Source organism: Montipora capricornis, chromosome 12, assembly GCF_036669925.1.
Source record: "Montipora capricornis isolate CH-2021 chromosome 12, ASM3666992v2, whole genome shotgun sequence".
In the NCBI taxonomy this organism is placed as follows: Eukaryota; Metazoa; Cnidaria; class Anthozoa; order Scleractinia; family Acroporidae; genus Montipora; species Montipora capricornis.
In genome coordinates, this window is record NC_090894.1 from 27,528,265 (window position 1) to 27,543,922 (window position 15,658).

The following is a 15,658-nucleotide window of genomic DNA, read 5'->3' on the forward strand; positions in this document are numbered from 1 at the left end:
ACCGAGTGGAATCATCTCATCCCATGATCCAATGTCAAAGAGAAGTCTACTTAGGCTGGCATCGAAAATGTTTGACCCACTGGGACTGATATCACCCTTCACTGTTAGAGCCAAAATCCTTTTCCAAGAGTTGTGGTTGAAAGGATTACAGTGGGATGACCCGTTGAATAGCGACACTAAAGCAAAGTGGTTAAGTTGGAAGTCTGAGTCGTTGCAGCTAAAGGATGTGATTATCCCTCGATGCTTCGGAAATGGTATTACGCAAGACTCTGTGGTAGAGGTGCATGGTTTTGGAGATGCTTCCCCCAAGGCGTATGGAGCAGCAGTGTACATTCGAATAAGAGACAAGCAAGACAGTGTATCCTCACAGCTGGTAATATCGAAGTCCAGAGTCGCGCCCATCAAGAAGGTGTCACTTCCAAGGCTGGAACTTTTAGCAGCAGTTGTAAATGCCAGGTTGCTAAAATTTGTTGTAGGGGCTTTGCCAATGAAGGTGGCTAGGGTTGTGTGTTGGTCAGATAGTATGGTGGCACTGCATTGGATAAAAGGGCAGAGTTCTTCCTGGAAGCCATTTGTGGCCAATCGTGTGGCTGAGGTACAGTCAACGTGGGATCCTGAGTGTTGGAGGTATTGTGGAAGTAAGGAGAATCCTGCAGACTTGTTGACGCGTGGGTTAAGCAGTAGTGATACGATTTCAAGCACTTTGTGGTGGAATGGACCCCAATGGATGTCTTCGCCTTGTGAACCACTACCCGCTCAACCCGAAAACGAAGCTGCTCCGGCCGAAGCTTGCGAGGAAAAAAGAACTACCGATGTGTATACAGCAGTCCTTGCAGAACCACTGATTGATATGTCACGCTACGGGGCATGGTTAAAGTTGATTCGAGTAACTGCTTATGTATTGAGAGCGGTCAAATTGTTTAAGACGATGTCTAGGTCTTGTGAAAGGGAACTGTCGGCGGACGAGGTGAGGCAAGCCGAGATTAAATGTTGTATGTGGGTGCAGGAAGTGGTCTACAAAGAAGAATTCGAGAAACTGAAAGCTGGAGAGGTACTTCCCAGTAACAGCCGCCTCCTGAAACTGGACCCTTATTATGACAGAGATGATCAGGTATTAAGAGTTGGTGGGAGACTACAGTTTGCTGATCTTCCCGAACAGAGCAAGCATCAAATAATCTTGCCTCACGGACATCCTGAAGTTGCCAAGATGGTGCAAGATGTACATAAGAACATGTTGCATGCTGGTCCAGAAACGGTATTATCAACTTTAAGGCAGAAAGTTTGGCTAACTCAAGGAAGACGTGAGGTTAAACGTGTTATCAGAAGATGTGTAGTTTGCCAAAGACAACGGGTTGGACCTTGTGCCCAGAAAATGGGTCAGCTGCCAGAGGAAAGAATTTCCTGTTCACGAGCTTTCGCGCATGTTGGGACTGATTTTACGGGACCACTGTATGTGAAAGAGGGCTTAAACATTAAGAAAGCATATGTGTGTATTTTCACATGCGCATCATCTCGTATGGTTCACCTGGAACTTACACATAGTTTGACAACTGATGAGTTCCTGCAAGCTTTTAGTCGCATGACGAGTCGCAGAGGTCTTTGCCATACAGTGTGGTCAGACAATGCACAAACCTTCAAGGCAGCAAGCAGGGAAATTCAGAAATTATACGATGAACCCACTATTGAAAGTCAAAGAATGTGGAGTACGCTGGATCAAGATCAAATCAAGTCAGAGTTCTCATCACGAGGGATCAAGTGGAAATTCATCACAGAGCGTTCCCTATGGAGCGGTGGATGGTGGGAACGATTTTGCAGAATGATAAAAGAACCACTGCGCAAGGTCCTTGGAAGGGCACTTCTCACCTTTTCTGAGCTAAACACGTTGCTGGTCAGAATCGAAGGTATCATTAACTCGCGGCCGTTGACCGCAGTAAGTGATGATTGCAGAGACCCGTTACCTATTACACCTGCTCATCTTGCAATTGGTAGGCCAATTAACCAGTTACCGGAAAGGAAAGAAAGTAGCTTAGAGGAGACCAGTAAGAGGACTGTCGAAAGGTATCTCTACCTGCAGAGACTACTCAATCACTACTGGAAGCGTTGGAAACAAGAGTACCTACATCTCCTATCGGTAAGAAACAAGTGGCGTAAAGAGATCCCTTCTATTCGAGTAGGCGACATTGTACTTATTTCTGACGACAATGTGCCGCGCACCAAATGGCCGTTGGCTAAAGTTGAAAGGGTTTATCCAGGTAACGACGGGCTTGTACGGACCGCTACAGTTAGAGAGCATAACAGTTTCTACAACAGACCCGTTCAACGTTTACACAAGTTAGAGATTGAGTCAGCAGCTTCACAAGTAAGCCCGGAAGCAGAGGATCCAGTCCATGGTGGGGAGAAGCCACAAATGAACACTGTTGATGCTGCAAGTATACCTGTTTCCAAGCCTAATTTGAGCGTTGTCCTCCCCGAAGGAGGACAAGGTGGGGAGAATGTTACAGCCCGTACTCGTTCTGGAAGAGTTACAAAGAAGCCTAAGAGACTGGACCTGTGAATAGTTAGACTAACCCCACCATAGTGTGTAAGACTTAGAGTGTCATGTGACTTTCGTTGTTGTTCCCGCTCTTGTTATCGAAGGTTTTTGTACGTCTAGCATTTCGCTCGTATACATCCCCTTTGTAAATCGATGTGTAGCCGAGCCCAGTGGATTAAAGTTGTGTTACGCTTCAGTGTCTCGTCGTAATTCCTAACATGGTCCTTCACAGCCGGAGAAAAGGAGATATTTCAGCAGTAAATTTGTAATTCTTCGCAAGGTCATCAGTTGCAACCACATGGCCACCGGTTCCTCGAGCCAAATGGAAGACTTATCTCAACTCACAGTCGACCAAATTCGTGAAATGCTTGGAAAAAAGGGATTGCCGACTACTGGAAAGAGAAAAGTCTTACTGGAAAGGTTAGTGAACGCTCAGCGTGATTCGAAGTCAAATGTTATTGCACCAGAATTAAAGGAAGGTTCGAATTTCGCCGAGGCTTCGAAGGAACCTCTTCAAGTGAAAAGTGAAGTTGAAATTCAGGAGGTTAGTTCGATTAGACGTAAAGCCAGAGCCTTGCAAATGGATATGGATGCGTTGATTCAGGATATTTTGTATCTAAGTCAAAATGCAAGCAACAAAATCAAAGTACAATTGAGAATTGAAAGGCTAACTGTGTACCGTGAGAATTATCTTCAACTGAGAAATGAATTAATCGCGCTTGTTGCAGAGGATATGATGGAGGAGGAACTCCGAAGATGGGGAAAAATTCTGAGTGAAGTAGATAAAGCTGTGGATGCTGCTCATGAATTCCTAAATAAAGATTGCGATGTGGGAGATCACTCCTCGAAGGATATTGCATACAGTGACAGTCGTGTATCCTCAAATCTGAAATTACCGAGAATTGAGTTGCCAAAGTTTAATGGCGATGTGTTGAAATTTCAAAACTTCTGGGATCAGTTTGAAGCTGCAGTGCATAACAATGTTGATTTACCAAATGTTCAGAAGTTTACTTATCTACGCTCGGTGCTAACTGGAAATGCCTTGAAAGCAATAGACGGATTTGAAGTAACCGGAGCAAATTATGAAGCAGCTGTTGAATGCCTTAAACACAGGTATGGAAGAAAACGTATGATCATCTCATTTCTAGTGAAATCTATCATCAAGGTGGATGCTAAGTCAGTTGTTAATGCATCCTCCCTCAGAGATCTCTATGATACCTTTATGAACAGAACTAGAGCTTTAGAAGCTCTTGGAGAAGATCCAATGAGCCATGGATGTATTTTGTTACCCCTTTTTGAGACCAAGTTACCACCTCAGTTATTGGAAAAATGGGAGTTGACACTTGCAGACACTCAAGAAGATGAAATAGGCCTTGAATTGTTCTTTAAATTTCTTAACCGACAAGTTGTGTCCAAAGAAGCAGGAGAAAGAAGTTCAAATGGGAACATCACCCCAGGCAATCACAGTTTTGATAAAGGTAAAGAAAACCGAAGAAAGTCTTTATCTCCCAAAGTGGGTGGTGAGAATGAGATGTATACTGCTTCTGCACTACTTGGTGAAACACGCCCTCCAAAACAGCCAAATTGTAATTTCTGCAAGGCAGATCATGACTCACAAAATTGCCCAATGTTTAATGAAAAATCACTTGATGGTAGATGGACACTAGTGCAAGAGGACAAAGTGTGTTTCAATTGTCTAAAACCTAGCAACCACAAGCACTTCTCCAGAATTTGTCGCCATCCTAAGTGTTCTGTAGCGAATTGTGGTCACCGACATCACTGGTTATTGCATGGGCAGCAGTCAGTTGTTACACCTCGGCACCTAAGCAACACTAGTTTAAGTGAATTGGCTTCAACTAAGCCTGCATTACCTATGAGAGAAACACTCCTACAGACAGCATTGGCCAGGTTAATTGTTAAGGGTCAAGAAATGACAGTCCGTGTTTTACTAGATTCAGGGAGTCAACGTTCGTATATACGAAAGAACATTGCAGAGGCCCTTGACCTGCAAGGTCCCTCAGAGCTATTAAGTGTCACAAAGCTAGGTGGGGAAACCAGCGAAACGAAAAGATTCCAAAGAGTGAAATTTACCCTTTCACCAATTAAGGGAGATTCAAAGGTGGAGATAGAGGCCCTTTCTATTTCCAAAATTTGTAATCCTATCGGGCCAGTACAGATGGACTTCCATAAGAACTCTCATCTTCAAGGCTTAACTCTTGCAGATAGTTATCCTCGTGGTTCAGTTCAAGTAGATGTTCTTATTGGTGCAGACCACTACTACTCATTTGTGACTGGGGTCTGTAAGAGAGGTAGTTCCAGTGAGTCACTTGTTGCTGTTGAATCTTGCCTCGGCTGGATTGTCACGGGACAAAGTAAACCGCCAATCAAGGCAAACTTCATCCATGCTGACAGTTGTCGAAAACGGTGGAGTTAACAAAACATTGAAACATTGAAAAGATTCTGGGAACTGGAATCAATTGGTATTGCAGAGAACGAGGACCCTGTTATGTCACAAGAGGAAGAATGTGCTGTTGCTGACTTCAATAGAGGATTGAACTTTGATGGACATAACTATGAGGTGCGACTACCATGGAAACGAGATCCTCCAAAGCTAGAAAGTAATTATGCACAAGCTTTGAGACGCCTGGAAAGTGTTGAAAGAAAGTTAAGGCAAGACCCTGTGAAAGCTAAGGCTTACAAAACAGCGATCAACGAATATGTAGAGAAAGGTTTTGCAGAGGAAGTACCTGATCAGAGTGATGACAATGGAACTGTGCGGTACTTACCGCATCATGCTGTATTTCGTGATGACAAAAGAACGACAAAATGCAGAATCGTATTTGATGCTTCCGCACGAGAAGGAGGTGATGCTTCCCTTAACGATTGTATTCTTCCTGGTCCTCCTTTACAGCCGAACCTTGCATCTGTACTGATTCGATTTAGAACACACAAAATTGGTCTCATAGCAGACATTGAAAAGATGTTTCTACAAGTCAAACTAGCACCAGAGGACAGAGGTGTTCACCGCTACCTGTGGAGAGATTTACAGCCTCACGAAACACCAAAGGTGTACAGAATGCAGAGATTGACTTTCGGTGTGAACGCAAGTCCTTTCCTTGCAATTGCTACAGTCCATGCTCATGTAAACAAATACAAAGAAATGTCCCCGTATGCAGTAGAAGAAATTTTACAAAATATGTATGTCGATGACTGCCTGACAGGAGCCGATACAGTAGATTCAACTTTGAAGCTTCAACAAGAAATGTCAGAAATTATGATGACAGCAGCATTCAATTTGACCAAGTGGGCAAGTAACTCAGAGCTAGTAATGGATGCTATTGACCCAGCTAAAAGAGCCTCATCGCCATTCGTGGAGTTCAGTTCGAGCGACCCCCTAAAGGCACTTGGCGTGTCATGGGACTAGGAACTCTGACCACTTTAGATTCCTCGCACCGAGTGGAATCATCTCATCCCATGATCCAATGTCAAAGAGTAGTCTACTTAGGCTGGCATCGAAAATGTTTGACCCACTGGGACTGATATCACCCTTCACTGTTAGAGCCAAAATCCTTTTCCAAGAGCGGTGGTCCAAAGGATTGCAGTGGGATGACCCGTTGAATAGCGACACTAAAGCAAAGTGGTTAAGTTGGAAGTCTGAGTCGTTGCAGCTAAAGGATGTGATTATCCCTCGATGCTTCGGAAATGGTATTACGCAAGACTCTGTGGTAGAGGTGCATGGTTTTGGAGATGCTTCCCCCAAGGCGTATGGAGCAGCAGTGTACATTCGAATAAGAGACAAGCAAGACAGTGTATCCTCACAGCTGGTAATATCGAAGTCCAGAGTCGCGCCCATCAAGAAGGTGTCACTTCCAAGGCTGGAACTTTTAGCAGCAGTTGTAAATGCCAGGTTGCTAAAATATGTTGTAGGGGCTTTGCCAATGAAGGTGGCTAGGGTTGTGTGTTGGTCAGATAGTATGGTGGCACTGCATTGGATAAAAGGGCAGAGTTCTTCCTGGAAGCCATTTGTGGCCAATCGTGTGGCTGAGGTACAGTCAACGTGGGATCCTGAGTGTTGGAGGTATTGTGGAAGTAAGGAGAATCCTGCAGACTTGTTGACGCGTGGGTTAAGCAGTAGTGATACGATTTCAAGCACTTTGTGGTGGAATGGACCCCAATGGATGTCTTCGCCTTGTGAACCACTACCCGCTCAACCCGAAAACGAAGCTGCTCCGGCCGAAGCTTGCGAGGAAAAAAGAACTACCGATGTGTATACAGCAGTCCTTGCAGAACCACTGATTGATATGTCACGCTACGGGGCATGGTTAAAGTTGATTCGAGTAACTGCTTATGTATTGAGAGCGGTCAAATTGTTTAAGACGAAGTCTAGGTCTTGTGAAAAGGAACTGTCGGCGGACGAGGTGAGGCAAGCCGAGATTAAATGTTGTATGTGGGTGCAGGAAGTGGTCTACAAAGAAGAATTCGAGAAACTGAAAGCTGGAGAGGTACTTCCCAGTAACAGCCGCCTCCTGAAACTGGACCCTTATTATGACAGAGATGATCAGGTATTAAGAGTTGGTGGGAGACTACAGTTTGCTGATCTTCCCGAACAGAGCAAGCATCAAATAATCTTGCCTCACGGACATCCTGAAGTTGCCAAGATGGTGCAAGATGTACATAAGAACATGTTGCATGCTGGTCCAGAAACGGTATTATCAACTTTAAGGCAGAAAGTTTGGCTAACTCAAGGAAGACGTGAGGTTAAACGTGTTATCAGAAGATGTGTAGCTTGCCAAAGACAACGGGTTGGACCTTGTGCCCAGAAAATGGGTCAGCTGCCAGAGGAAAGAATTTCCTGTTCACGAGCTTTCGCGCATGTTGGGACTGATTTTACGGGACCACTGTATGTGAAAGAGGGCTTAAACATTAAGAAAGCATATGTGTGTATTTTCACATGCGCATCATCTCGTATGATTCACCTGGAACTTACACATAGTTTGACGACTGATGAGTTCCTTCAAGCTTTTAGTCGCATGACGAGTTGCAGAGGTCTTTGCCATACAGTGTGGTCAGACAATGCACAAACCTTCAAGGCAGCAAGCAGGGAAATTCAGAAATTATACGATGAACCCACTATTGAAAGTCAAAGAATGTGGAGTACGCTGGATCAAGATCAAATCAAGTCAGAGTTCTCATCACGAGGGATCAAGTGGAAATTCATCACAGAGCGTTCCCTATGGAGCGGTGGATGGTGGGAACGATTTTGCAGAATGATAAAAGAACCACTGCGCAAGGTCCTTGGAAGGGCACTTCTCACCTTTTCTGAGCTAAACACGTTGCTGGTCAGAATCGAAGGTATCATTAACTCGCGGCCGTTGACCGCAGTAAGTGATGATTGCAGAGACCCGTTACCTATTACACCTGCTCATCTTGCAATTGGTAGGCCAATTAACCAGTTACCGGAAAGGAAAGAAAGTAGCTTAGAGGAGACCAGTAAGAGGACTGTCGAAAGGTATCTCTACCTGCAGAGACTACTCAATCACTACTGGAAGCGTTGGAAACAAGAGTACCTACATCTCCTATCGGTAAGAAACAAGTGGCGTAAAGAGATCCCTTCTATTCGAGTAGGCGACATTGTACTTATTTCTGACGTCAATGTGCCGCGCACCAAATGGCCGTTGGCTAAAGTTGAAAGGGTTTATCCAGGTAACGACGGGCTTGTACGGACCGCTACGGTTAGAGAGCATAACAGTTTCTACAACAGACCCGTTCAACGTTTACACAAGTTAGAGATTGAGTCAGCAGCTTCACAAGTAAGCCCGGAAGCAGAGGATCCAGTCCATGGTGGGGAGAAGCCACAAATGAACACTGTTGATGCTGCAAGTATACCTGTTTCCAAGCCTAATTTGAGCGTTGTCCTCCCCGAAGGAGGACAAGGTGGGGAGAATGTTACAGCCCGTACTCGTTCTGGAAGAGTTACAAAGAAGCCTAAGAGACTGGACCTGTGAATAGTTATACTAACCCCACCCTAGTGTGTAAGACTTAGAGTGTCATGTGACTTTCGTTGTTGTTCCCGCTCTTGTTATCGAAGGTTTTTGTACGTCTAGCATTTCGCTCGTATACATCCCCTTTGTAAATCGATGTGTAGCCGAGCCCAGTGGATTAAAGTTGTGTTACGCTTCAGTGTCTCGTCGTAATTCCTAACATGGTCCTTCACAGCCGGAGAAAAGGAGATATTTCAGCAGTAAATTTGTAATTCTTCGCAAGGTCATCAGTTGCAACCACATGGCCACCGGTTCCTCGAGCCAAATGGAAGACTTATCTCAACTCACAGTCGACCAAATTCGTGAAATGCTTGGAAAAAAGGGATTGCCGACTACTGGAAAGAGAAAAGTCTTACTGGAAAGGTTAGTGAACGCTCAGCGTGATTCGAAGTCAAATGTTATTGCACCAGAATTAAAGGAAGGTTCGAATTTCGCCGAGGCTTCGAAGGAACCTCTTCAAGTGAAAAGTGAAGTTGAAATTCAGGAGGTTAGTTCGATTAGACGTAAAGCCAGAGCCTTGCAAATGGATATGGATGCGTTGAGTCAGGATATTTTGTATCTAAGTCAAAATGCAAGCAACAAAATCAAAGTACAATTGAGAATTGAAAGGCTAACTGTGTACCGTGAGAATTATCTTCAACTGAGAAATGAATTAATCGCGCTTGTTGCAGAGGATATGATGGAGGAGGAACTCCGAAGATGGGGAAAAATTCTGAGTGAAGTAGATAAAGCTGTGGATGCTGCTCATGAATTCCTAAATAAAGATTGCGATGTGGGAGATCACTCCTCGAAGGATATTGCATACAGTGACAGTCGTGTATCCTCAAATCTGAAATTACCGAGAATTGAGTTGCCAAAGTTTAATGGCGATGTGTTGAAATTTCAAAACTTTTAGGATGAGGTTGAAGCTACAGTGCATAACAATGTTGATTTGCCAAATGTTCAGAAGTTTACTTATCTACGCTCGGTGCTAACTGGAAATGCCTTGAAAGCAATAGACGGATTTGAAGTAACCGGAGCAAATTATGAAGCAGCTGTTGAATGCCTTAAACACAGGTATGGAAGAAAACGTATGATCATCTCATTTCTAGTGAAATCTATCATCAAGGTGGATGCTAAGTCCGAAGGAGGACAAGGTGGGGAGAATGTTACAGCCCGTACTCGTTCTGGAAGAGTTACAAAGAAGCCTAAGAGACTGGACCTGTGAATAGCTATACTAACCTCACCCTAGTGTGTAAGACTTAGAGTGTCATGTGACTTTCGTTGTTGTTCCCGCTCTTGTTATCGAAGGTTTTTGTACGTCTAGCATTTCGCTCGTATACATCCCCTTTGTAAATCGATGTGTAGCCGAGCCCAGTGGATTAAAGTTGTGTTACGCTTCAGTGTCTCGTCGTAATTCCTAACAGTCTTGTCATTGCTGCTTGTTGCAGGTTGCACAACTTCTGTGAAGTCATGGGTGAGGACTTTAATGAGGAGTGGCTGCAAGGTGTACAGCTCCATCTTGGTGTTTTCCCAGTCGACCCAAACCAAGGACAAAACAGGAATGCTGTAGCCATCAGAGAAGTCATCAAGACATCATTATTGTAATTACCGAGCGAATAGCCTCCCATGCAGACATTTTTTTGGCTTATGAGGCAATCTCTCCTTACCTGCCCAATAAGGGATTGCGAGCCAAAAGAATGTCTGCCAGAGAGACAAACAAACAAAACAACAACTGTATTGACTAACACAAACTACTGGGCAGACCAGTTTTAAATTTTGCATATAAAGTTGTTGTAGCTGGAAATTCTATTGTCATGCAAGTTTAATTAAAGAACGATTTTAGCTATTACATGTACTATGCGAATCCAAAAACCATGAACTGTTCAATAATTTTTGACATTAACATTTTAATTGTGAATTTACCAATCACATGCGAGATAAAACCACAAAAATATGCAAACTACACAGTTAACTACCATTACAGCTGGCAGTTTTCATCTATGCATTGAGATCTGATGTATGGCTTTTTCCTTGTAACACATTAACATTCCAGAGATAATTCGAGTGTTCATGGTTTTTGAATTCACATAGTAAAGACGAACTGCGAATTTATTGAACGGCTTCAAAAACCTCTGATATAGATCTTTTCATTCTTGCAGTGCTATTTAGATTTTGGGTTATCTCGGCCAAGAGAATTGGAATATATGAAAAGGGGCAGGGATGCTTCTCGTCTTGCTTAAGGGTGTAAATTTCTGATTTTTGATCTTGCTTAGGGTGTCCCAGGCAAAACGTCTATAGTGTTACCTATAATGGTCTCGTTTAGGGCTGCGCATGAAGAAATATACAACTAAATGTTCACTCCTTAGTTTTCTTGGCATCTTTTGGGGTCAAGGAAAGCGTGAGCCACACCCAGATTTATCTCATTTAGGGATTCTTTTCAAAATTTCAGAAGGGCATCTCTGCCCCTTTCAAATAGGACTCTCCCTCAGGTACTCACCTTCTTTAATAGTCTGGATATTTGGTGGGCCTTGTAAATGCTTCTTGTGGCTATAAAACATTTTGCAAAGTCATTACCCTGTACAGAGCATTAATTTTTGCTCTGCACTGCAGTCCATTTGTGTGGGGGAAATCAAATGGCAGCAGTCATTGTTTCGTTTTCCTCAACAACTTAACAAAAGTATTATCAGTTTTATGTACAATTATTCAATTGATCAGCTCACAGATAACACACATGACTCAAATAATTATTTCAATGTATTGCAATATTAATTTTTACTTATTTTAAAATCATACATTGAACTTATAGACAGTTTAAGCTGCTGTAGCTGTTTTGTTGCATTTGTTTTATAATAATAAAGAATTCTTAAATGAATTAACAATATACAGGAAAAGAGTACGCTATTCTGATTTTCAAATTACAGTGTGGCATGAAATAATCTACTATTTACTGCATTGAGATGAAATCAAAGACTTAATTAAGACAGGTATAAAAGGGAAACACTAAATTTCTGCATTCTTATGGAAAAATACTATACATGAAATATCAGATAGAAATTGTATCAAGGTCTACAAGTTTTTGTTTTCTGCAGTAAATTTTGAATTTGTTCATGTGAAAAAGCAAGACATTGAAAATCACAAAAAAGAACTCAATTGCCACAATGTTATGATGTTATATCATAGCTGGGGTAGTGCAGTCACATGTAGATGGAATTATTTTACAAAGATGCGGTAGCTCTGTTTTGGTCCAAATATTGAATTCCATGATGTGACACTGCAGAAGTCACACAGAAGTGTGATCTAACTTAAAAAAAAGACTCTCTTCTAAAATTTAATTTCAGATTGCCTTTGAAACTTTCTCTGAGCCTGCAGGCAGCTGAGAGCAGTAAGAGGATGCTGTATTTCTTACAGTACATTCAACACTTCTGACTGGGGCAAGAGCCGTACGATTAATAATATTACAAATCAAGTGTATTTTTCGGGAGTAACAAGAATGCCATATTTTGCGGTTTCCATAGTATAAGAAATCGATGTGTCCCACTCAAGCAGATAGTGCAATTTTGAGAACTTCACTCATATTTTTGTACTCAAGCTAGTCCATGTGATTTCTTATGATATACAGTTTATAGGCAATTTGCTGTTAATACGTTATTGTCAGTCTGTTTTGGGGTGGACTCTTGATGAATCTGATTATTGCACATTGCACATTGCACATTGTTTCCCTAAGCAACTATTTATTAGTTGAGGAATATTAGAATTCCCTAGGAATAAGATTTAGAAAAAAATGTCGAATGTATAGTGAAAATCTGTGGAATTCTTGGTGGGTAAACATAAATTGTAGAAAATTCTCCAATAGTAAACACATAAATAATATTAAGTGCATTTCTTGGGGGGAGCCCGTGTCTGACCAGCGCATTTTAACGCATTTATTTATGGGTATATATGTACATAGTTAATCTAGGGACTGGTTATGAAACCCTGGGAATTTCAAAAGCTGGAACAATAAAGTCGCAAGTAGATGTTGAACCGACCGTGACCCTGCACAATCTTTGTTTTTGGTTCACAAGTTAATTTCGAATAAATTAGTCGAAGCTTTTGATTGGTTATCCTGCCGAAAACACCCTGTTTTTGTCGGGTTTTGTGCAGGGTCAAGGCCAAAAAAGCGAACAAAAACATGAAACAAAGAAACTTGTCGAGTTTCATAACCAGCCTACATCTATTAACTATGCTATGTACGAGTAACAGTGAAAAGCCATATGCATCATTCCTTAACCGAGGAGATACACTACAAATGAACACAGAGTCGATACTAAAATATCTGTCCAACATCAAAAACAGGCATAGGAGACCCAAGCTTAATATTTGAACAGTATTGAAAACGGCGGTTAAAAAATGAGCCAAAACATTTTGAGCAATAAATAACAGCGAATTAATTAACGATACAATTCGGATGCCGTAAAATTCAACATAAGAAATATAATTTCAAGGAATGAAAGTTTCAAAATCGCTCATAAGCTAGTCTAATTTCTTTTAACAGCTCGCACAAAATGGCAAGAAACTTACGCAGGTACTTGGTTCTACTTGTGAAGAACCTGCGCCAGTTTCAGGAGAAATTCTTGATCCTCCTTCCTTCGCTTCTCCGCTCTTTCCTCCTCTCGCCTTTCTCTTGCCGCTTCAGCTTCGAGGAAGCTCGTGTCAGCCGCTTGCTAATACTCCACAAAGGACTCAAACACTTTATCAAACTTTGTAAATACATCAGGAGCGGTTTTCCTTTTTTTATTTGCCTTCAATACGGCCGACTGACGGGGTACCGGCTTCTTTGTTTCATCGGCTTCCGTCGCACCTGAAGGAACACCATGGCGACCGCCAAAACTTCAATGGGTTGCACAAACGTTATAGCCAAGAGAGAAATAAAAAATGTTTGATTTATGGTATAGTTATCTCAATATTACACTGTATAAATACGGATACACCTGTCTTGTATCTGCTTGTACAGTACGCATATCAAAAACTCTCAAATACGGTATTCAAACATACTGATTGAACAAAACTTTCACAGACGTCGTCAGATGTTGCTTTTGGACACAATTCTATTGTCTGGCCCTCCAATCGGAGAGGATTTTATAACTCTTACCTGTTACCGCTGTCAAATAACTCAGAGGTGTGTGAAGCTTTTCTGACTTTTCTTTGCTGCTGCCAGGGTTGTTTACGTTCGGCTCAACGTTTTCTGCGCTTGTTATTTCTTCATCATCGACGCCATCTATGGAAATTGTTGCGGACTGTATAATTACCTTTGGTTTGGTACATGGCTTGTCCGACAAAAACTCGTCCACTTCGTCGAAGAAAGCCGGCTTCTTCTTTGGTGTGGCATTTCCCGTCTTGCTGCATTCGTCTTTGTAGTTTCTATAGGCGCTTATCAGAGTGTGAATTCGTGTCTTGCAGCTGCCGTCGTCTCTGTCTTCATAGCCTGCAGCTCGAAGATATGCCGCAATTTCTAGCCATATTGGCTTTTTTCTTGTGCATGATTTAAGCTGGAGCTGGATATTCTCGTCTCCCCACTTTTCAAGTAACAGGAGGGTTTCTTTGTGCTCCCAGATTCTTCCGCGAGTTTTGGTTTCTGCCGCCATTTTGACAGTATTTTATTAAACATGAGTGTTAAACTACCTCGAGAAGTAGTTTTGTTAAACACGGTTTTAGACGTGTTTTGTTAAACACGCCCGCAGTGTAAACGGCCAGTCTTATTAAATCTGTTTAACAAAACAAGTTTTAAACATGTTTAAGCTTTGGTGTGAACGGGGTATATGACCTCACCCGATCACATTGGTTTCAGTGTTTAACTCATCTACACATGCAGCACAGCGTATTTTATTGCATTTTAAACATTAGCATCTGCTTTGCTTAGTCCAATTGTACTGATCCAGTGGAAGCTTTTAAGAGTAGTTTAATGTAAATATTAGCCTTCACACAGGCTCTCCATGTGGTTAATCGGTTACCAGCTGTGGCGATTAGAGCCTGAGCTAGCTAGCTGTTGACCGAACGCCATTTGAGCAACAATTAACCGACCTACGGAGAGCCTGTGTGCAGGCTTTGTAAATATCGCCTACGGTCATACAACATAGAAAAAAAACCACATTTCTCAAACTTTTTTCACAATAAAGGTCTTCGGTAACTGATTACAAGAATATAACGTTCGGTTCATTAAATATTTTTTCCTTCGGAGCGACTTTTCTGATGAGTGCTCATCGAGCAGATAAACTACCCGAAACGTACTGCTTTTTTCGGCTCATCGTCTGAGAAAGAAAATACCTTAAGGTGATTCTTCAGAAAAAAAAGTTGTCGAACGATTTTCTTGAAACTTTCCTTGAATATTCCCTACTAATGCCTGTTTTGAGTACTACAATAAAAAAGATATGTCACCGTGCTTGCTTAAGAGATATAATGGGCCAATCGTACCCCACTGATACTAAACACGCGCATTTGTTAACACTTGAAAAGATACATGATAGGTAGAAAGTCTAGAGCCGATATGGAACACTGTCCTATATGTAGTCTATGGAAAAATCACTCAACTTAAAACGACGTCAACTCAAAACCTTTCTCGAGTCGTTGTTTTCAAGATCATCATTTACATTTTAGGTCAGAAACTTAAGGCGCTTAATCTTAATCCACATCTTACTAATTGGTATCTTAGTTTTTTGAAAAACAGGAAGCAGCGTCTCGTTTTTAAAGGTGGAAAGACTTTTGGGGAGGGATTTGTCCCAGATTCCTTAAAAGGGAAAGTGTCTCAACCCTTTTGGCGTTTATTGTAGGTTTATGAATTGTGCCACAGTGACACTATCATTCGTTTTCATAATACTTCATAACAAGAAGCTACAACAGTTCGCAGCTAGCCATTTTGTCTGGGGAATTATCTTTTGAGTGAAATTTGATATGGAAGTCAGCTGAACTGGAAGCTGAATATCTTGCTATTTTCTTAACATGGATTTTATTTTGAACCGCGGCAAAGGCGGGTTCCCGTGAACGCGCCTTGGAATAAAAACATCCGGTATCTGCAGATGCCTTCTTCATGTTTTCTCCCTGAAGAAGACCGATAAGTCGGTCGAAA

General features: G+C 42.0%; 4 protein-coding genes and 1 pseudogene across 4 annotated transcripts; 4 read left to right on the forward strand and 1 right to left on the reverse strand.

The window, feature by feature from the left end:
- Positions 1 to 67: 67 nt before the first annotated feature.
- On the forward strand, positions 68 to 2,554 carry LOC138025586 (uncharacterized). The gene has a single exon (XM_068872775.1). It carries the CDS (start codon positions 68 to 70, stop codon positions 2,552 to 2,554), a length of 2,487 nt encoding a protein of 828 aa, XP_068728876.1.
- A 277-nt stretch (positions 2,555 to 2,831) lies between these two features.
- LOC138025587 (uncharacterized) lies at positions 2,832 to 4,967 on the forward strand. Its single transcript, XM_068872776.1, has one exon. The coding sequence runs from the start codon at positions 2,832 to 2,834 to the stop codon at positions 4,965 to 4,967; it is 2,136 nt and encodes a 711-aa protein (XP_068728877.1).
- Positions 4,968 to 5,039: 72 nt separating this feature from the next.
- Positions 5,040 to 5,957, forward strand: LOC138025588 (uncharacterized). The gene has a single exon (XM_068872777.1). The coding sequence runs from the start codon at positions 5,040 to 5,042 to the stop codon at positions 5,955 to 5,957; it is 918 nt and encodes a 305-aa protein (XP_068728878.1).
- A 94-nt stretch (positions 5,958 to 6,051) lies between these two features.
- On the forward strand, positions 6,052 to 8,538 carry LOC138025590 (uncharacterized). Its single transcript, XM_068872778.1, has one exon. The coding sequence runs from the start codon at positions 6,052 to 6,054 to the stop codon at positions 8,536 to 8,538; it is 2,487 nt and encodes an 828-aa protein (XP_068728879.1).
- Positions 8,539 to 12,871: 4,333 nt separating this feature from the next.
- LOC138026661 (uncharacterized) lies at positions 12,872 to 14,180 on the reverse strand (annotated as a pseudogene).
- Between the last annotated feature and the right edge of the window lie 1,478 nt (positions 14,181 to 15,658).